The 23,196-nt window shown below is 37.5% G+C and overlaps 1 protein-coding gene across 4 annotated transcripts; it reads left to right on the top strand.

Moving 5' to 3' along the window:
* Window positions 1-1,905: 1,905 nt before the first annotated feature.
* On the top strand, window positions 1,906-22,694 carry CIBAR1 (CBY1 interacting BAR domain containing 1). Of its 4 annotated transcripts, none has more exons than XM_083857995.1 (8): window positions 2,172-2,302; window positions 4,117-4,351; window positions 6,814-6,882; window positions 11,941-12,042; window positions 15,619-15,723; window positions 16,212-16,325; window positions 17,858-17,977; window positions 21,894-22,694. In XM_083857995.1, the coding sequence occupies exons 1-8, from the start codon at window positions 2,268-2,270 to the stop codon at window positions 22,005-22,007; spliced, it is 894 nt and encodes a 297-aa protein (XP_083714121.1). In that variant the 5' UTR covers window positions 2,172-2,267; the 3' UTR covers window positions 22,008-22,694. The 4 variants fall into 4 exon arrangements, with proteins under 4 accessions (XP_083714119.1, XP_083714120.1, XP_083714121.1 ...); XM_083857996.1 differs by having other exon boundaries at window positions 21,897-22,694; XM_083857993.1 differs by lacking the exon at window positions 4,117-4,351 and having other exon boundaries at window positions 1,906-2,302.
* The last annotated feature ends 502 nt before the right edge of the window (window positions 22,695-23,196 follow it).

Here is a 23,196-nt window from a genome sequence, read left to right on the forward strand (position 1 = left end):
TTCAGGAGAAAAACCAAGATGAAAACTTAAAAAACAAATTTAACTAAATCAGTTTCTATTCACATGCTCACACAACCCTATAAAATTCTTTTCATACATCTGTAGTAGTAGCATTCACCTTCTCCCTGGGTGACAAATGGAGACAACCAACCTTTCATGACCCAAGGTGGGAATGGGAAGAGGCAGAACCCCTTGGTCCAGAGACAGGGTCCTCAGCCAACAGGACAGAGACATTTCCGCACCATGAAAGGAAAGTCTCCATCCAAGGAGACTTCCCCAGGAGTGAGTGTCCCTCACCATTCTCTCCCATGGCAGTGACTCTTTTCACACTGGATATCCCTGAGTGATCCTTTGACCCTTACATCATCTGAGTACACTTGTGTGAGAGGCCTCTGTGCGTGTGTGTGTATCTGTGTGCACATGTACATTTTGTGTAGTAACAAAATCCCAATGGGTACACCAAACCTGTAACCTGTTAAATGCCACGGGAGCATCACCATTACCCAGCTTGTTCATTACTCTAAGCCATTTGTTTTAGTTGCAAATTAAAGTTTGTTATCTCCATGAAGTTCTTGCCATGTACCTCTGTGCCAGCATGCTGATAGTTGTCTGAATCCTTAGCTCTCATGGACCACTGTAATACCAGATGTGTTTGTGTTGGACACAGCACAATTCCCACTCTTCTCCTTTAAGAGTCTTTTCTGTATTAGTATCATATAGCATGTGCAGGGACTCTGACAGGACTCAGACAATCCTGAAGCCACATTCCCAATACATTAACACTACAGAGAGGGGGTTAGGAGTCTTTTTTTGCTTTTTCCGTTTCATTTGGTTTTGTTTTGATCTTCATTTCTTTAAGATCTTTCCTGGTGCTCCATGGTATTTTACCCATGGCTGCCCAACCTCGAAAGTTGGGTTTTTTGGTTTGTTTTGGGGTTTTTTTTGTTGTGTTTGTTTGTTGGTTTGGTTTGGTTTGTTTTGTTTTGAGGGGTTTTTTGGGGGGGGAGTGTTGGGTTTTGGTTTTGGTTTTTTTGGGGGGGTTTGTGCTTTTTTTGTTTTGTTTTTTGGTTTTTTGTGGGGTTTTTTGTTTGTTGTTTGTTTGTTTGTTTGTTTGTTTTGGGGGGAGAGTCTCTAGTTTTCCAGCTTTCTGCTCCTATACCAGCCTAGGCCTTGACACTGCACTTGTCCTTGAACAGACCTTGGGCAGGTTTATGTGTGGGGAGCATCAGTCACTACTTGTGTCCCCCAGGGGATCGGTATTGATACCTAGTCAGTATCTTTATTGATGATGCAGATGACAGTAAGTTGGGCAGCAGGGTTGAAAGGATCTGCAGAGGGACCTGGATTAATGGGCCAAGAGTAACTTCATGGTATTCAACCAGGCAAAATGCCAGGTCCTGCACTTGGGTCACAACAACTCCTGCAGTGCTACAGGCTGGGAAAAAAGCTGTCCTGTGGGAATGGACCTGGGTGCTGGCTGACAGTGGCTGGATGTGAGCCAGCTGTGCCCAGGTGGCCAAGAAGGCCAGGGACATCCTGGCCTGTGTGAGCACTAGTGTGACCAGCAGGAGCAGGGCAGGGATTGTCCCCTGTGCTGGGCACTGGTGAGGGCACATCTCGAGTGCTGTGCCCAGTTCTGGGCCCCTCACCACAAGAAGGACATTGAGGTGCTGGAGCGTGTCCAGAGAAGGGAAATGGGGCTGGGGAAGGGTCTGGAGCACAAATCCTGTGAGGAGCAGCTGAGGAGCCGGAGGTGTTTGGCCTCAGGGAAGAGGCTCGCAGGGCCTCTCAGTGCTCCGGACAGCCCCTCAAAGGAGACTGTTGCCAGGCAAGGGTCGGCCTCTTCTGCCGGGTAACAAGCGATAGGACAAGAAGACACAGCCTTAAGCTGCGCCAGAGGAGGTTTAGGTTGGACATGAGGAGGAATTCCTCCACAGAAGGGGTGATTAGACACCGGAATGGGCTGCCCAGGGAGGTGGTGGAGTCACGGCCCCTGGAGGTGTTTAAGGAAAGACTGGAGGCGGCACTCAGTGCCATGTTCCAGCTGACACGGCGGCACTCGGTCAGAGGCTGGACTCGCCGATCCCAGCCCTCCTTTCCAGCCGCACAGACTCTGATTTTCTGGGACTCGGCGCTCCTCCCTCCCGGCCCTCCAGGCCGAGGGGCGGCGCCAGGCCGGGTGTCCATGGAAACGGAGCGCACGCGGAGCGCCGCCCTCCTTCCCTGCTTCCCTCCTTCCCTGCTTCCCGCCGGCCGCAGTCGCCACCATGATGCTGCTGGGGGGCCGCGGGCTGGACGCCAGGTACGGGCGCCGGGGGAGCAGCGGGGGAGGAGGAGGCCTCGGTTGGAGCAGCGTGCCCGGGGGAGGAGCGGGGGTCGGGGGGCGATGCGGGCCCGGCCCGGCTCGGTGTCTCTGCCGCCCTCCGGTAAAGGCCGCAAAACTTTCCCAGGCCTAGTGTGCTGTGCGGGGATGGAGTAAAGCTGTGCTGCCGGTATGTGTGTGCACCTCTGGCCTATAATTCTGTGGACTATTCTAAGCTATCGCGATAGTGAAGAGGGAATAAAACTTTTACCCCCCGCCAAATAAGAAAACGCAGTGTTTCACGTCCCAAAATTAAATGCTAGGTGCATGGGTGTACTGTAAGGTCTGAATTGTATAGTGGGTGATTGCGTCTCCCTCCTGGAGGGAAACGCTTTCTGACATGAAGATCTTTCAAGAAAATAGGAGATTATATAGGTTTTACCGAAGATGTTATTAGGTGGTATAATTCTGAAAAACAGCTTTGTTAGCACCTAATGAAATTCCTACTTGCCTGCTGGTGAAACCATCCCTATTCAAGTGGTTCTGTGCTCCAGCAAGTCCTGGAGGGCTGAATAACTTCCTTGGGGTTTTTTTAACCTTAACGGAATCTCTTTTGAACAGTTTTCCGGACAGCTTGCCATGAAACAACCCAACTGGGTTTTTGCCCAAGCCAGAACTACTTTTTTATTAATACTTTTCCTGAAGTAAAGTTGTTCCTTATTTGAATTGATTGCATTGTTGTTTAGTCGCAAAGTACCAAATTTCTTCGAATTTTTCTGATCACCATATATTCCGATAGAAAGTCAATATTTAAATATTGGTCAGCAGTATTGGGATAGCTTAAGGCTATAAAGGAAGTTTTGTTTCTCTCCCTCGCCATGACAGTGGTAGGAGTGAATTCTCTTGCAGAGGATTCTAGCGCTTCACATCAATAACCTTGTGTTAGACCATAGAGACTTCTTAGGACCCAGGATCTGGCAGGTCCTATTAGCTGAATTGTCTTACAGCTGATTCACTCAGATCAACAACTGGCATGAGTTCACATGACCATCAAATAATATGAAAGCAAAATACAAAGTGAAATATGTGAGTTACTGGAATGACTTATTGTAGCGGAAAAATCACTTCCTAGCAAAACTACCACACTTACTTAAATCATTAATAATAATGAAACATACAGGCATTGGATCAAATAAATTAATTAGATTTATGTAGTTTAAAAGAAAGTAATTTATTAGTGTGATGAACGTCCTTTCAGTGGTATTAGAATTTTCACCTCTTGTGTCCATTCACTTTTCTTCTTTAATTCTCAGTGGTATTTATTCTCTGTAGTGCAGTTTGGTAATTGCAATTTAAAGAACAATTAATACCTTTACCAGTTTGTCCTCTACTGCCTAATTGCTCCAGCCATTGCCTTGCCTGTTTAGATTGCAGGCTGTTGCAGGCAGGGGTGGTCTTGCAGAAGTCTTGCTTGAGACTGCAGGTGTTAGCACTGTGCTAGTAACTAATACCATTAGTAATAGTGAGCTTTTGCTTAAATGCAGGAGGAAAACTTTCAAGCATATTTTTGTGATTTGGGTTTTCATCTATTGAATCTTTTAAGTGTAATCTGCTTTTTTGTTGGTTTGTTATTCATTCATAAATAAGCACATATTACATCAGTTACAACATTCTCTTTTTCAGAATAAATTTCTGCTTTGCACTAAAATGAGATATCCCAGTTATTAATAGTAAAATTATATCGTTTTTCTTCTGTATGTGTTGTAAACATTTCAGCCCTTCTTATTTCTCACTTATTTTTCTTTGGTATCCAGGGACAATCAGACTAGACAAATGCAAGATGCTGTTTCAAATGTGGAAAAACATTTTGGTGAATTGTGCCAAATATTTGCTGGATATGTACGTAAAACTGCCAGACTACGAGACAAAGCAGATCTTCTAGTAAATGAAATATATGCATACGCAGCTACAGAGACACCAAACTTAAAAGTTGGACTGAAAAACTTTGCAGATGAATTTTCCAGACTTCAGGATTATCGCCAGGCAGAGGTACAAAATTAAAGCTGTACATGTTGTGTTTGCCATCTGAACTTTTCAGTTACTTATCTGTGATTTAAAGGGAAATCATATACTCTGCAATTGGAAGAGAAACGGGAGAAAACACATATAAATATATTAATGTCTGAGCAGGGTAGGCTGTCAAAGCATTCATCATTTACCCTCCTAATCACTTCAGGGAAAACTGCCTAAAATTAGTCCTGTTGAAGTCAGCAAAACTATCCCTATGAACATATAAAGTATTTGAGGAAGAGCAAAGTTTTTCTAATTGGTTTTAGACTTTAGATTATGATTTGTGGTTAATAAAGTGTTTGTTGGTTGTGTGACTTGAGTTGTCTAGCAGCAGCTGAGGCAAAATCAGTCATTTTCTTTTTGCTAAGCATTATCAGAAATGGTATTGAAGAGGTATTGTCAGGGACCACTGTAGATTTCATAAGTTTGTAGTTCAACATTAAAAGTACAAACTTGATTTGGACCATACGTGACTGTATAGCCACATTTCTGCTAGATGAGTGAGAGTGTAAAGAAAGTTGTTCATGCCACTTACACATTTATGTGTGGTGCCAGTCAAATTGTAACTTACAATGCAGAATTCCAAATACTGAGATTAAAAAAAAAACCAAACCATTCACATGTACTCAAACTAGTTTTTGGAGTATGTATCTATTCTTTTAGTAGAACATAGAAAATTCCCATTTATAGTTTTGAACATAAGACCCACTATAATTCAGAAAAGAAACCAAAGTAGTTGACATTCTTTATGTCTTCAGATAGGACTTTTTATTTTGAAGAGCATTGCAAGTCATCTCTTCATAATAACAAATTGGAAAAAGAAAACCTTTTATAAATAGTTAAAAGGTGAAGCAGAGAGTTTGAAATATATGGAATATGTGTGGATCTTTAACAGTCTGTTTAGGGAGGGATTTTTAAGAAGAAAAAACCTTAGGGTGTGTGCAATTTTAATTTTTCCATAAGCTCATATACATCTGGCTCCACCTGAGCCACATGTAGCTTATATTTCAAATAATGTAATAGCAAATTATCCTCTGCTATTAAAATTATATTGTGGCCAAAGGTAATTCTGAACTCAGACTTCATGATCTCCCTGTTTTCATCATTGTGTTAGTTTAGCTGTTTCATAGTTAGTAAACTATGAACCTGTAATTTTGAGGTACATATGTAACAACTTGAGTTTTGCTTTTGTTGATTTTAAATGTGTTTTTAAAAACTGATATTTTGCTTACATCTTCCTGCCATGCCTATCTGTAAACCAACATTGCCCTGTGAAAGAAAAAAAGCAGAAGCAGCAAAGGAAAAGAGAAGCTTTTAGTCTTTAAATCAAATTCTCCTTTGCTCCTATGCTCAAAATATATTATCTCAGCATTATTTCTTCTGGGCATCAGGTCACTTAACAGTTTTCCTGTTTGCTGACAAAGTAGGCAAGAGAAAATTAGCTTATAAGGATTATCAATTTCTGGTCTTTAGCTGCAGTGCTAGATATATAAATACTGAGGGGTGAGGTACCACATGTGGTAGGGTAAGTAAGAAAGATGGGCAGGTTATTTGGTACATCTGTAGCTCCTGTGTTGTTTAGAGCCTTACTGCCCTATTCCTTTCTATTCCATTGGCAGTTCAAGTGAAATTGTTTGACAGTGCACTGGTAGATGGTGTCAAGGAGAAATGTTTGCTCAGCTGGCATAGATTTTGCCTGGCTGGTGAATACCAGTGTAGAGGGAACTGTCCCTTCCCAGTAGAGGTATGCACCTTGTCCTAATCTGTGTGGGCCACAGGACTCACTCATGGTCCGTAAGTCATTGGCAGATTACACTGGGGCCACTCAGACACTTTTGTCAGATTTGACAAGCAGGGCTTATCCTATTGCCTGTCTGACCATATGTAGCTGTTTTTCTGACTAGGAGAACTGAAACAAAATTCAGAACCATTCATCTGTGAGAGCATTTATGCATTTTACATACCCTGTTATTGGTATTTTTAGTGCACTCAGTACCAGTGGTGCTGTTTCCATTATCTTTAAAAAGCGTTCCAGTATATTTGATAGCAAAGATTGCTTAGTCCATAACCTATCAGTACTTGTAAAGCAAATACACTGATCTTTACACAGAAAGCTACAGAACTCCAAAATGCAATGTTGGATGTATTTAGTACTCAGTTTGGTGTATTCAGAATTTTCCATGTTTCATTTATCCTGATCTGATTAGGAAAACAGGAATTCCACTGAAATCAGCTTGAGCTCTTCAGAAAAAAAACTCCTTCTTGGTTAATATACTTGACTGTAGTTTTTACAAATTTTTTAAAAATTCTTATCCTAATATTTTTTCAGCATATATGGATTAAAGTCATAATAAGATGAGTCACTATTAAATTAATTGTTTTCCATTTCTGCACACCATGGATATGAATGATTTTAGCATCTCTGTAATTTCTTTCTGTAGGTTGACAGACTGGAAGCCAAGGTTGTTGAACCTCTGAAATGTTACGGCACCATAGTGAAGCTTAAAAGGGTAGGTTAAACATATATTTTCTCACAAGGTATATTTCAGTGTCCTGAACACTGAAATTTCAACTCAGTTGAAAACTTTTTGTTTATTGGGAAAATGGTTCTGATTTTCATATTTCAGTCATCAGTTTAACTTAATTATATAGTTAGATATCTGAAATGAAGCTGTATGTATGTTGGACGAAAGAGCTTTGATGTGAAGACAAGGATATTCAGGCTCTTTGAGCACAAGCAAATGCTCAGAAAAGGCATTTATTTCTTCTCTTCCAAACTTCCAGGATAGTGTGAATTCAGGACTTTTTATTTATAAATAATGTCATTTATTATTGTTTGATTTTGACAATGATGATGATATTACTACTACTACTACTACTACTACTACCACCACCACTTTGGCTCTTAGTCATCAATACACTGCCTTTAATAGCTTTTGTAACTCAGAATTGTGTTCTATGTTAAAGTTCATAACTTAGAAAACACATTTGAACCTGCTAAGTAGGTAGTGGCCTAAATTCCTCTCCATTAAGTCATCGTGATGACCTGAAGATACACAAAAATCTGAGGTCTCTTCATTTACTATATTTTCAAAACAATGTTTACAGGGGTTTGAAGTATTCCCTTAAAATATCTGTAAGTTTCTTTCCTCCAGGAAGGATCAGCTTGAGTAAATAATTTTTAATAGGCAGATACTAAAAGTAGATGTTTGTAATATTTGTATCTTATGCAGAGAATGCCTTAATCCTGCAAACTCAAATCTGTGACTGATGTTTATGTCTGTACCATAAACTATATAAATCAAAAGCTTAAACTACTATTTTTATCTGATGGTATTTTACAAAAATAGCAAAACAAAAATCTGGCAGTGTGTTCATCATGATTAATTTGAGTAGATTGTGGCACTCCATCTCAAGCAAGTAGTTTTCCCATGTTTTTGTTGTGGTTTTTTTTTCATATGGTGAAGAACCAAGTAGTGTTTGGAACTTAGTGCCCAGTTTCCTCACTTGGTGGTTAGAGAAACGATTGTGAAGGAAATGCATCCTGCACTTGAGTAGGACTACCCACGGTAGTCTTTAGCAGAGCTGCAGCCTACAGAGCCTAAAACCTGGTGTCTTAATGGTCACTCTGAAACCCAGTTTGTGAGATCTAAAACTGGGCACTTTGTAGGGTATAAATGCTTGTAACAGTGAATTGAATTTCTTGTGATCTTTGCCTTTCAGAATGTCAGAAAGCATTGCATAATGCTTATTTTAGCTACAGTGAGGAGTACAAGAGCATTTTTAAACTGTAGATGGGATCAACTATTTTACCAGTTTACCTTTGAACTAAGTTAGAGTTCACTAAAGATGTAGGCCACTAAATGGTTATTTTTTTCCCATTGCACATTGACCATAAACCTTGGTTAAAACTTCAACTGCCTGGTCTTCAGTTATGATCTATAATCCCTGGGACATATTTAGTGACAAAGGAAATTTTGTCACTCATGTAAATCTATCACAAGCAGCTAGTTCTAGGACTGCTTTAGCTGTAACTACATCAGCTGACTAAGTAAAATCAGGCAGAGTGTGTAATTATAGGTACTTTCTATAAAGGGGATGTTCTCACTGCTGCTAACTTACTGGATCTGTTCCAGGAAGTACACAGCAGCATTTCTCTGCTAAAAACAACTGTTTCTTTTTCTGTGGTGTAAGACATCAATGTCCTGTGCTAATAAATGCTTTAAAGAGGCCCAGGTCAATCAGAGTAGCGTTGTCATATATCTGTTAATGTAGTAAAATTGTTTCATTCACTTGTTCTGGTTTATGATGCTGAATGGCTTCAGTGGAAGCTAAAACATTGTTCTTGTCCTGTAACACAGCTTAAATGTAGGATATGAGGATTTCTCTCTGTTCCATTGTTCTATATATAAATCTTCACTTTTCTGCTTTTTGGCAACTCTGTTCCTGGTTCCTTTTCTTCATGTAAAACAGGACATCATAAAACCAAGGTGATCCACGTGCAGAAGAAAGGATTGATTTGCTTTAATAACTTCAGTGACTAAAGCAGGTAACAGTACAGTGATGAGGCTCTGCCAGCTCATTGTCTGGTGGATGAACTGTAGCTGTACTTCTGTATGATTTGAAAATAGATGGGTGACCAGAGTTCTTACATGTGACTTGAATTCATAGTTAAAACCTAGAGAGACTATGAATAATTTTATATTCTTTGTACCTTTTATCTCACTGCTTATTCTATTCCACTTTTCCTTGAGTGTAACTAAAGCATATTTTCCAAAAATATGTCAAAGCTTGGTCTAAAGACACTGGAAGTGAATGTAGGACTGTTGGTGGTAGTTAGTGGTTAGTTGATGTTTGTGGTGTTTTGTGTTAAATGAAAAATGTCACCTAATCTTTGGTCCTTGTTATGCTCCACTGAGATGAAAGAACTCTGTAATGCTTTGGGTTTTTTTCTGAATGAAGGTATTTAAACCCTAGTAAAAAAAAATCCTTTTTTTTTTTTTTTTCTGTTAGGTAATGTACACCATGATTCTTTTGCCATAAATTGCATTTTCCCTAGCTTTTTAATATTTTATTGGGGTTTTTTTCTGCACCCTTTTCTTGGACAAAATATGTATGTAACTGGGTCCTACTTTTGTACCTTAAAACTTATACACAGCTTCACCACTACAGCCATAGTAGTACTAATTCTTTGTCACACTTCAGCTAGAAGAGCAGTATGTTTCATGTTGGCTGTTGCTACAGAAAACAGAGGTAGAGGTGGGAACAGTTCAGTCTCTGGAGGTATTTCCAAAGTCACTAGGTGCTAGAAAGAAAATTTAATAATGGTAAATCTAGAACTTTCCTCAAGTAGACTTTGCATGAAAGTCTGTACCCTTTCAAGCCACAGTGTTAAATCTGATTGACTGTTTTAAATGGGCCCAGAAAGTCAATGCTGTTAACAGTGTTAAATAGCACTAAACATGCAGCTGTGACCATTAGATAGAAAACTTTGTTGTTTCAAAAATAAATATGTTCTTTTCTCTTTCTCTACCTTTAAAATTTAAAACTGGAAAAAACAATTTAAAAAAAAAAATTTGTTGCATTTCTTGAAGCTACATGGTTTTCATAAAAGCAAAAGGCCTTTTCAGTAGTCTTTACCTTAGAGGTAAATTCCCTTCTGAAAGAACAGTAAAATTCCCTTCTGAAAGGACAGCAGCAAAATCAGCTTTGATGGGCTGAAGATGAAGTAGTTTTTATTATCAGAAGCCAGCTCTGTGTCCCTAGAGATGAAGCAAAATCAGTTACATACAAGGACATACAGACAGTAAGGATAGAAACAAGGAAGAAACGGCATGTTTTGACCCTGACCTCATGTGCAGCCTCATTATTGAAGGAACGCACAGCACTGTGAAATTTGGCAATCTTGTGCTTGTCACTGTGTAGTAATCTGGTCACAGGATCACAAAACTTGCTGAAAGACACATTCTTAATTGCATGTCCTTCTGAGTGACAGAGATGTAAAAGCATTAAAATCGTGAAATCTAAGGAAGGAGCACAGACAACTTCCCAATATGATAGTTTCTAATAGCTCTAACTCCATTCTGGAGTAGCAAATAAAAAGGAAGTGGTATTTTTAGAGTAAAAGGTCATTTGAAATGCATGCCCAGCCGTGCCTCAGATTTTGTTAGACCTTAGAGTGTATTTCTGCTTGTTCTAAACTACCGCTTCTTTATACTGGAACCATCAAAAATAATGACCTTTTCCATACCAGCATCAGTGAAGTGATAAATACTTGACTGATAATCTTACATTCCTTGAATGTCAAACAGTTAGTGAAACTCAGTTTTTAGCATGAACAAAAATTTGAGAAAACTGCTAAATGAACATTCTTAAATTGTCACAGGTCTTCCTAGAAGTACATACTAACTTCTCCTTTGGAAATGGAGCAAAAACAGTTATCAACAGTTTCTGCCTTTTCTAGATCAGTTAATTTTTATCTTCTCCAGCAACATCACTACTTGGATGTATTTTGTTTCAAATGGTTTAAAACACTTTACTAAGTGCATGTATATAAATATGCAGTTGAACCCTTTCAGCCTTAGAATTCCTATGGTACCTTGTAGCACAGAATTGTTTAGGTTGAAAAAGACCTCTGTGATCATTGAGTCCAACCATTCGCCCAGCATCACCATGTTCACCAGAAAACTATGTCCCCAAGGGCCATAGCGACACATTTTTTGAACTCTTTCAGAATGGTGATTCCGTCAGTTCCCTGGGCAGCCTATTCCAATGCCTGACCACCCCTCCAGCGGAAAAAATCTTCCTAATATTTCATCTAAACGTCTCCTGGTGCGGCTTACATATCCTCATCCTGTCACTGGCTGTCCGTGGTGGGAGCAGAGAGTGACCCCCACCTGGCTACAGCCTCCTTTCAGGGAGCTGTAGAGAGTGATAAGGTTCCCCTGAGCCTCCTCCAGGCTGAACACTCCCAGCTCCCTCAGCCACTCCTCATCAGACTTCTGCTCCAGCCCCTTCAGCAGTGACAGCCATTGGCAGTGGACAGGTGACAGCAGTTATATTTTCTTCACAGCCTCTCCTTGGTACTGACTGCTGCCTGCTTTGGGTTTTTTTAATGATGCCACTTTATTTGATGCTGCTTTTTATTTCTAAGTACCACGTTTATTTGATTTATTTGATGCAGCATTTTTATTTGATGCTGCTTTTTATTTCTAAGTACCACGTTTATTCTATTGCTAAGTCAGGAATGAGTCTGCCTTCTTAATGCTTTGGGGATCTCAGCTTGTGACCATCTGCTAAACTTTTCATGTAAAGCTGTGTATATCTTTCTCTTTCCTTCCCCCCATTTTCAATTACAGTGTGTGTTATAGGGAGTTGTGCAAGGTGCTAAACTCTCTCAGTCCCCACTGACTTCTCTTTCAGAGGACCAATTAACAGATCACTAAAGTCTGTTTTTATTCAAAGCATAAGTTTTGTCCATGTTTTCTAGGCAATGCATGTATGAAGGAGAGCTTATTTTGTATTATCCTAGATGTATTTCAAACATGTATAAAACATTTTATTTCCAGGATGATCTTAAAGCAACTTTAACAGCAAAGAACCGCGAAGCCAAGCAATTATCTCAACTGGAAAAGACACGTCAGCGGAATCCATCGGATCTACACATTATCGTATCCTGCCTTTCTAGTCACTATGAGAAATATTTTTTAAATTTCTTGGGAATTAAACTGTTATGTTTAGGAAGTAGTAGTAACAATAATATTCCTTAGAGGGACTGTTTCCAGTCGAATCTTTTCTTAAACTTCATGTAGAGTTACAGCTGCTACAAAGCAGTAGTTACTCACTTTTGAATTGAAAAGAAACTATGAATTATTTGATATGTTTATGCAAGAGAGGTAGGCATAGATTGCATCTAGGAATTTGGAAGTTTTTAAAACTAAGTGCGATCAGACAATTTCATTTTTATTTCTGTGGATTTATTGTTTTATTGGTTTTTTCCCTGCCATTTTGGTAACTGTGCTTCCTGGTACCTAGATGGGATATTGGTTTCCTCCAGATGCATGAAGGGATAAGTTGTTGTTTTCTTAGTAGAATACTCAGCTAGATTACTCTTCCTTTCCAAAGACCAGACACCCTCCCCAGGAATCACTGCAGGAAAAATTAAGCCTCCATCAAACTGAATTAGAATTTTCTTTTAAAATCTCACTGAAGTTTCTAATTTTGAAGCAAAAAGAATCTAGGGAATGCCAAAATAAATGGAATCAAGACAATCCTACTTCAGTCCCTTTATGCTTACAATTATGATACGGGATCTAGGTTAATGATGTGCTGGTTTTACTTTTTATTACATTTTAGTGTTGGACTTGATTAAGCAATCCAATTTGTTGCTAGATTTTGTCAACTTTATTTCAGAATCTTCAGGATCTTTCTAGTGACTGGGACATGAGACTGTAGAAAAAGTGAAAACGACTGTGTTGGTCAAACAGAACACAGGAAAACTACATTTTATTTTTGTCTTTGCCAGAAAATTTCCATTTAATATTAATCAAATAAGTAATGGCTAATTAGAATTGCTCATGTAATAAAGACAGACATATGTCAGCCACAGCATTAGGATTTGAGCTGTGTTGCTTAATTCTCTTTTGTTGGAATTAAGGGAGTAAATTATAATAATGAGCTGTTTTCCCCAAAGGGAGACTGGTCCCATTTTTCTCCCTCGAGCTAATTCCCATTTCATTTCATAGGTATGTCACTGGACCTAGTTCATTTCTTCTTGTTTCTTTTCTAAGCTTCTCCCAAATACTCTTCTGTGACTTAGTTTCTGAAACACCTGGTTTTGGTGCTTAAGGCTTTGAGTGAAGACTTAAAGAATCTCAGTACAGTCTGATTCTGCACAGGCAAAGGCACCAAAAGCTGCCTATTTGCATTTTAAAGCGATTGACACAAAACGCATAAGAAGGTATTAAGAGCAGGAATGTGCTCTTTTGCTTTTGAGGGTGTGTGCAGGTCAGCTTTCAGGGCTGAGAGAGGCTTTTCCCCATTAGAGCACAGTAGCTGGGCTTGTGCAAGGGTTCTCTTATTCTTGAGCAACTGTGATGTTACAGCAGTGAATAACTGTGGCCAAACTGATAGCAAACTGATAGCAAAGGATCTGTACTCACTCCCATCTTACAAATGGCGTGTTAGCACAGCTTTGAAAAGAAAACATTATCAGATTTCTAAAAATATAGAAATACACTTCTGTAAATCAAAATAGATTCATTTTTTTAAGAAGTCTGCTAAACTGTAGGTTGCCTGTTTATTTTATTCTTTTAAAAATAAATAACTAAACTCTCAGTCCAAAACAAAAGCTGTCCTGAAATGTTTTGGCCTGGATACTTGAATTCTAGCAAAGCTCTAATAAACTCTACATCTTACAGCCAGAAGCTTCAGACAGCATAATAATAGCACTAAATATACAGATGTTTTGAAATAATTAGGGTAAATATTTCACAGTATATTAAAAGTAGAAGTGAAAATGAACATGTCCGCGAATATTGATTCTTACATTGCCGTTTTTTCTTTTACTGATATTTCCAGTCACAGGTGAGTGTTCAGAAGAGAAAATACCAAACTGCTGTTGTCCAGACTATGCAGGCTCTGCAACTTCAGAAACTTAATTCTAAAACAATCAGAATGCCTCTCCCAAAGCATCTGTGCACAAATTATGTCCAATCTGAGATGTATTGAGATGTATTTGATTATCATAGAAATAACATACTGTATCTGTATGTGTAAGAGCTGTGTATGCATAATAGCTGCCATCACTTACACAGTGACTGATTGAAGTAATTGAAAATACACAAAATGTCTTTTCTTCCCTCCTGTGGTTTGGGCAAAATTAAGAGAGATGAACATGTGACCTTATGTACTACTAAAGATCATTATCAATTCTGTTTGCCCTGTAGTGGCAGAGTTGTGTCTATGATTTTAGGTTGTTTTTGAAAGAAGATAGTTTCAAATTGATAATCAAATTGATAATCAAATTGATAATAAAATAAGATCAAATCAAAATTACAATCAAAGAAGTGAACAGAGCATGCCCTATGCTTTGGGTTTCTATATATGTAACACTAAAAGCTGGATCACAGGAACTGGACCTGTGGTGTCTTTTTCCATTTAAAAAAATCCTCTCAAGTTGCAGTTTTGTAGAAATGGGAAGAACCCTACAACTTCATAGGATACAGTACTTGGTCCATATACTACTTGCAACTCTCATGACAAAATAGATTTATGACAATACTGACTGAGCCTGTAAGTATCATTAGTGTATGATGTTTGACCAGTAATGTATGGAAAATAACAAGTTTAGACCCAAATCTTACAGCTTTCAAGTGCAAGCTTTTACAACTGTACATTGTTAACTTGTAATAGTACACAGTTCTCAGACTTTACTTAATCACAATAGTTTCAATATCTTTCATTAAATGGTAGTGAACTTTATAGAAAGTTCATAATTATATCTAATTAAAATAGCTATCTAAAATGCTTTTTATAGTAATAAAATAAGGAAAACTGTGTATTTGTATGTTAGGAATTGGTTTATGTGTCCCCTTCCCAGTGCCCTGCTGAAGATGTTTTTTATAAGATACTTTAATAATACAAAAGTATTAAAAACATAAAATACCTGAAATGCATTTGAATCTAAAAATTACAATAACTCTAGCCTGCAAGATTGAGATATTTACAGGATAAGTATGTTAGTTCTAGCTGCTGCTATAATTGTCTATTTAAATATTTTTTTAAAACTTACTAAGATGAGATTCAGCACACTATAGTGGAAGATTCCTTCTGGACCCAGCAGGTTGATCTGCCATAGAAAACAAGTGATCTTTCCTGCTCACCCACCACTCTGACCTGTGCTGGGTTAAGTACCTAAACCCAGTCACTGTGTTGTCAATGTCAGGCCTGGCTCAGTAAAACTATCACATGATTATTACAGAAAATGAATCAGGGCAGAGGAACTTTCTGACTGGCTGCAGCTGGTCATTTTTCATGTTTCACATCAAAGTCACAAAAGTGCAGAAGGCATCTTTATATGTTCATTAAGCTACAGATTTAAAATACTGTAACCCAGATAGGTGTTTTGAAAGTAATTAATTGAAAGTCTGTTTTGAAAACTCAGACTTAAATGTTTTCATGGCAATTACAGGAAATAGCTTTGTATCAAATGCAAGACTAATTTCACCTTTGTGTTACTTCACCAGGCTGAAAGTGAACTGCAAAGAGCGACACTGGATGCTACTCGAACAACTCGGCACTTAGAGGAAACCATTGATAATTTTGAGAAACAGAAGATAAGGGACATCAAAGTATGTGTGTTCACATTTCATCTTGCATAATAAAATTACTATAGTTAGTCAGGGGCAAGATTAGCAACATTCAGTATTCACTGAAATGCAAATCTCATGGTATTCATGAATATTTCACAGAATTGTAAACTACAGATATATATAGAATCTACAGATTCTGTAACCTCAACCTGTTGTAAAAGACTGTCTTCAAAACAGTAAAACTCCTGACTGACTACATCTTGTGAATACATATTGGAGATTATCAAGTGACTTTCAGTAAGACATGTTATTGCTAATACAATTCTTCTTTACTTTTGAGGTATTTATTTAGAATTTATTACTAAATAATAACTGCATAACTGATAGCCCAGCCAGCATTTAATTTTTAGAATGCAGGTCTGACTACTTAAAAGTACTAAGTATCATGCAGTTAGACTACAGTAATTTTTTGAAGTGAAAATGTACTTCACTGCATTAAGAAAACCTTTCTTTTCATTTGCTTTCAGAACATATTTTCTGAATTTATAACTATTGAAATGTTGTTCCATGGGAAAGCTTTAGAGATATATACTGCTGCTTACCAGAATATCCAAAATATTGATGAGAATGAAGATTTGGAGGTAAGAGTGATTGAAATCTGCTTTTCTCTTTACTTCCTATATAAAAATAGTTTTCACAGTTGGGCTATACATGTCCCACAGAAAAATGCAACAAGTATTTGAGATTCCCAGAACAAACTCATGTATGCCAAGCCTTTTTTATGCACTTCTTCAGCAAGAGCATGCAGGTTTATAATCTCTGAGAACACAGAGAGCAACTGCAGTGGCAATCTAATCTTTCCCACAAAACACAGAAAAGAGACTCAGAAAATTACCTACCACTCCAAGCTCAGCTAAACATAGTTTTTAAAGAACACTTCTGCAGTGAATCTTGCTCTAAAGATGCATAGAAAAAATCTTACACTGCTGTGATAAGATAATGTAAAGACTAATTACTGCAATAAAGATCTCCCTCTAACCTGAATTTTGTTTGCTTGTTTTCATCTTTGAATCACTTTTATTAGGTTGTTCTAGAATTAAGAGACATTTGTTACTTACTACATTTGTTTCTTTGCCTTGTGGCGGTAACCAAGCTTCAAGTCACCCTTTTTTTTCTATTAGAATTACAGTCTCTCTTTGCCAAGATATGCTTTTCAGTCTTACTCATTCTTGCAGTTCTTCTGGATGTTGGACCTTTAAACTTAGTATCATTGAAATGTGTGTTGTGTATATATGTTTGGTTTGTAAAAAAGTTTGATCATTTTCAGTCTTTCTTTGTAAATCCTACCAGTCATAATTTTATGTTGTCTATGACATAGCTCAGAACCAAGTTAGCACAAGACTTAAAAACCATGATTCTTCAGTGACAGTCATATTTGAGACTACTTGGTAATTTCACTTAATTTAAACTATGCAATGGCAATTTTGTACTATTTTAGTTTCACAATTAGAATGTCACATGGCACCAATTCAGAAATCTCCTTTAAGTCAGAACTTTGTCTTTCATAACCAAATTTTTAATCTCATTTTAAATTTACTGTTAATTGGACAATTATTTACTTTTCATAAAAATACTGACCATAATATACCATCTCCTTAAAATTTTGCACAAATAGCTGTTTTGGTTATTGAAATAACTTGAAAGTTATAGTCTCCTCTGTATTCTAAGAGGTTTTCCAAATTTTCCTTCAGTTGTACATCTGCACATTGCAAGTAACACTTTTCTGATGCAGTTGTGACTGACAGCAGGGATTTGCTTGTGAAGGGGCTGAGCTCATCTTTGCAAGAAATGGAGAGCCTGAAGGAGTTGCAGGGGTTCATACTTCTAGCTTAGGCTGAAACTCAGCTACATATGTTGGTGGGAAAACATTGCAGTTTTCCCTGTGTAAATGTCCCCAAAGCTCTGAAGATTGGTTACCTTGACCACATAAGTATGTTGATGTATCTCAGGTTAAGCAAGGACCTTGTTTCAGCTAAAAGTGATCAGTCCAAACTCCAGTTGATGCACATCTCTAGATCAGGCTTCATTGTCCAATGCTGCATTTCTGCAAGCTTCATTCTTGGTGATTCTTAGCTTGCAAGCATCTAAGTCACAGCTTTCTCCATTTGATCAGGTTTTTCGGAGTTCACTTTATCCACCAGATTACCAGTCTCGCTTAGACATAGTTCGTGCAAATTCCAAGTCCCCCCTGCAAAGAACTGGCTCCTCAAAATCTTCGCTGAGAACAGCACAGGTAAGGAAAAAAAAAATACCTACTAAAACACTGTATTAAAGCTCTACTTAACATAATCTTTTAGCTAATGCACATAGATCCACTGTCTTTACTCAGTTCAAGACCATCAGAAATGTAAAGAAACTTTCAGTGGCATAAATATCGTATTAAGCTCTTGATAATGCAGCTTTATCATTGAAGGGAAAAAACCCTCAGCTTTTAAAGCTCTGGTGCTTACTTTTGACAAATGCCATTTCCAGCAATACTTGGTCCTCCATCAACAAACTGTTGGCATCTTGCAGAGAAGAGATCTAGAAGCTTATTTGAAATTCATAGTAGTAACATTCCTTAAATACTTGCATATTTTAGTGTTCAGATTCTAGAGTGTGGCCTCCCAGATCCTAATCCAGACCAATGATACCTTCTAGCAGCAGAGCAAACCCATGACCAACAGACCTCTCCTTTTACACTCTGAAAATTCACAGCAGGGGAGAAAAAGGATGATAAAAATGAGTGAAACAGTTGAAGACAGTTACACTCTTTTTGGACCAGCTACCTTGCAAATGTCTTTGCCACTTGTTTACAGCAGTAAACTTGCAGATATTGCAAAATGGCTAAATTATTTTTAAGTTATTGCAACTGTAGTCCTGTAACTACAACGATTGTTACCAGTGTTTCAGTTAAAGACAAAGCTACGTTTTAAATGTATCTTACCTTTCTTCTTTGAATAGAATCATGCACTGATACTGTAGTAAGGAAAACTTTTCTTGACTTCCTACACACTTTACACCTTCTCTGCTCTCAACACGGAAGGGATCAATTATTACAGTTGAGCTGTTCTGTTGTTGAAAGTATGACTTGTGTCATCTGAAGGGATACAACCTATGACTCAATACATGAAGTACTACCTTGACTGAGTAACTTGCCAGTCCTATCACTCAAGCAAATTTCATGTTCAAGCTACTTCAGAAAATATAAGAGAAAAAAAACACAAACCAAGAGAAAACTGAGAGTATGTACACTGTGATTTCTCCAAGAGGTGGAGTGGAACTCCATTCTGACTAACTTGCAAATTAACTTTTCTCATTTCCTAGACTGCTCTCTTAATTATAACTTTGGGTGTTAGTATTCTTATATGTATTTGGGTTTCTAGTGTTCTCATAACCTTTCCTGTTCTGAAAAGAACAGGAAGTCATCTAGACCTAGAGGGAAACTGCAATGCAATTCAAAATAAGGTCATCTTTCTTGGCTGTGCAGTGTGTCTGCAGAGGAGGATCATACCGCAGAAAAAAGGGGTGGAACACCCTACTGATGCAGTCACCACAGGGCAGTGAAGAAAAATTCAAGCAGCCCTTCCTGATTCTGTAAACAGCATAGTGCTGAATTACACTAAGGGCTCTAATCTTTGGAACCACCAAACATCTCATGAGAAAAAAAAAACCAAAACACTGTATTCAGAAAAACCTTCAGGTGATCTGCTTTATCTTTTCTATGGCTCTTTCACTTTGAAATTTTTGACAAATCTAGTTTCCTGCTACAAAGTAATCCTGTACTGTCTGTAATGAAGTACTTTGCAATTTCCAATGTAAAGTAGTATAAATAATGTGGGAAGCAGTTCACAAAATCACACGGCCCAAGTCTGTGGGTCAGGGAGGACACAACACACACAAACACTGACCTGTAGGTGGGAGACAGTGTGAGAAGTCACTGCATACCAGAAAGAATAAAGTGTGCCAGTAACACAATTCAGGTCTTTTCAGAGGATTTAACACATACCATCCTTGAATTTATTTTGGCTCTGTGGATTAACTTTCTGTATTATCTGTATGTTAAAAATCTGAAGTACTCCTTGAGCTTGAATCGTTTTCTCACAAAGAGCTATATCCTTCATCTTACAACACTTCACTTGGCAATTTATCCTCAGTGTACTGGTTTAACAATTCAGGTTGGTATATCTTATATTTTAGAACTACAGGAAAACAGAATGACCTTTTCCAGATATTTTACATCAAACTTAACTACACAAATTTTATCTGCATGCATTAAATATAACAAACTTTAACACTGACAGTCTGTAGGACAGCAGAGTATCATTTTAACCATTATTGAAAATGTCTGCATCTGAATGTTCCAACACTAAGATATGTGGAGAGAACTATCATGCTTCTGTAGTAACATCTGCAGTGAAACAGAGCTGAACTGCTTAAGCAAGGACAGTCATCACCTACATGCAACTCATAGAATTAATTTTTACATAAAATTATTTATGGTCAAAAAAAAAAGTGGGTTTTTTTGCACTAAGTTATGAAAAATTAAATTTCAGTCTTGGTATGTTTTAGTTCTGTGGCACAGTAACTTGGATTTAAACTGCACAATTTTTTTTCTCACTTTCCTTCCCTAATCCAATTTGGTTCTTAGGGATAGCCATCTTAGCACCACCAGTGATAATATTTAATATACTATTTTGTTTATTGCTGTATGGTCAAAGGTATTTGAGTAGTGAGCAGAAAAAAAGCCATAAAGCCACAACACTTCTTATTTCAGGAAAGGGGAAAGGGGGGGGGAGCTTTTCTTGAGAAATAAGATGCAAGTTCTGCTGAAGATGCTCTGTACTAGAAAAAAAAAACTTAGAAAATTAGTCTATCCCAGTGAAATTCATTTCACCTTAACAGGCTCAATCTGCAACATTCCTTAAACTCCAATTACACATCACTGCCATTGTCTTTTTCTTCTTTCATAGAATGAGAGACTCTGCTTTAGACATTTCAACTCAAGTTAACCCAGCTTCACCCAATGATTAACTCAATTTTCTGTTGTGTTCAGAATTTTTAAGCAAGCATTTTCTTCCAGCTCAATTATGTATGTTGTGAGCATCAGCAAGACTAAGGATTTTTCTGCTTTCAGAAATTCAATGACTACAGTTTGCTTTATGCACACACAAAAAATCTTACATTACATACATGGCTGTATGAATTATAACCTCTCAGAAGTCAATTTAATAATGAGCATTTAAGGACTTTTAAAATAGGGGGCTGCTTTAAAAAAAAGGCAAGCTTTGTCTTCAGTACAGAAGTTATTACATCACTGTATGTGAGAAGACAGAAAATATAACCAAAGTTAGAGCTGCAGATGCCCTTAGAGAACTACTGAACCTGAAATAATTTTTCAAAAGTATTCCAGATGACTTGGATAACTGTCTTCAATGTTCTCTTTCTCATGGGGAAAACAGAAAAAAATCCATATATCCATCTTTAAATTGTAAATGTTGCATTGTCTGTGAGGAATCTATCTTCAATAGGAATTAGATTGAGCCCTCATTAAAAAAAAAAAAGTACAGACTGCAAAATCTGTCAAATGAGATGAAAGCTTGGCAGCTGGCACTTGCTTTTAATGTTTGATGAACCAAAAAGAGGAGTCACTCTAAAGGCAAGCACTGAGGGGCAGGGAAAGAAGTTCATCTATGAATGAAGAGAGTTTTACTAAGTTTGTCTAATCTATTATTGGAAAAAAAAAAAAGTTAAAAGCTTAGAGCAGCATAGTTTTGAGCTTTTAACTGAAGAGGTCTGATGTCTTCAAGATAAGATTAGGCCCTAATACTCATCTCAAGCCTGCTGTTTCAACAGCCAACCCAGGAAAAAACTGATTTGCATCTTGTTGATTTTTAGCATTTTTTGGGTAAAAATACCATTTTCCCTATCCTATAATAGTTGTCAAGGACTATATGGATTTTTTTAGCTTTTAAAAATCATTATAGCATTTTTAATCTGTCATGTGTCTTTCCACTGGTGTGCATGTTATGAAGAGCTAATGACTAAACAACTTTTCTCCCCCCCAAATGAAAACCCTACAAACATTTAGACTGAAAATGCCAATGGAGAATTATTTTCTGTTTGCAGAGAACAACAGTTGATATCCTTTTGTTGGATTTTTCTTTTAGCAGATTTCCCACAGAAAGCTACGAAAAGATGAAGAGGAGGATGAGGAGGAAGATGAAGATGAAGAAGAGGAGGATGAGGAGGATGAATTTGATGCTACTAAGGAAGTGAGATAGCAAAGCTGTTTTAAGAGGAGATTTTTAATAAGGGGGGGAAAAAACCTCCTTACCTATAGGCTTTTATATGTTGGATCTAAAATTTCACTGGGGCTATATATTTAGAATTCCAGCAGCATGAATCAGCACTGATTCTAGAGTGCCAGACAACAAATGACTGGTTTCAGAGAATGGAAAAAAAAAACACTGAAAGTGGACAATTTTAGTAGCTAGAAAATTAAATATTTAAATAGATGCCTGTATTATATTTGCATAAATGTTATATTGTAATCACATTTGCTTAAACTTACATGATAAACAGTGTCCAGAAACTGCACTAAGCTTTCATGCAGTTACGAGCACTGTTTTCATGTTACTTTGCCAATGTATTACCTCTCTAGCCATACACCTCTTGAATTTACTAAGTACTCTAGCTGTAACTGTTACAATTGGGTGTACACATCCTAAACTTTAGTAATTAAGAAACTGTTTGCAGCAACAACATTTTGCTGTTCACCCTGGCTAGCAGAAGGCAGGGTGAGGTGTAGCTTTTTTCTTATTTTCATTTTCCTCAGGCTTTCATCAGGTACAGATGACTTTTGATTCCTTTACACATTCAGAATGAACAGTCACAAGTAAGGACCTGGCCCAGTATCTTATGTTCAATTCTGCTTTGCTTTTAATAAAAGTGCCTTCATGATAACACTACTGGATATTTTATGTAGTTGATGTTTATTATATTAGTTGACATGCTATACATAGTTCAAATTTCATGTGTTTAGCTACATGATTCAGTTACTGGTTCCATCAAACATACAAGAGATTACACATTTTGAGTGTAATTTCTTGTCCTGTTTGGAGATAGAGGTTACATGTGTTCATTTTTTAATAATGTATGGTTGTCTGCCAGAAAGCTCCTACCACACTGTTCACCTCCACCTTTAGTATCTGCTAAAGAACAAATCCAGAATTTAAACTTGTGACTGGGAAAACAAGTTATAACAAAATCTTCTTTTAGTTACAGAAATAAACCAGGAAGTGCATTTATAATATTGATGCTACTTCTGTCCACTGATGCAAAGTATGCAATGCATACCTGTTTTGATTTGTGAAAAAACAGGTTTTGCCAATAATTAATGTGATGAAAATAAGTGAAAAGTTCACAATATAAGGTTCTGTTTTAAAACTAGAAAATAATTTTACACCAGCA

Source organism: Zosterops lateralis (assembly GCF_965231275.1).
Source record: "Zosterops lateralis genome assembly, chromosome: 1".
Classification (NCBI taxonomy): domain Eukaryota; kingdom Metazoa; phylum Chordata; class Aves; order Passeriformes; family Zosteropidae; genus Zosterops; species Zosterops lateralis.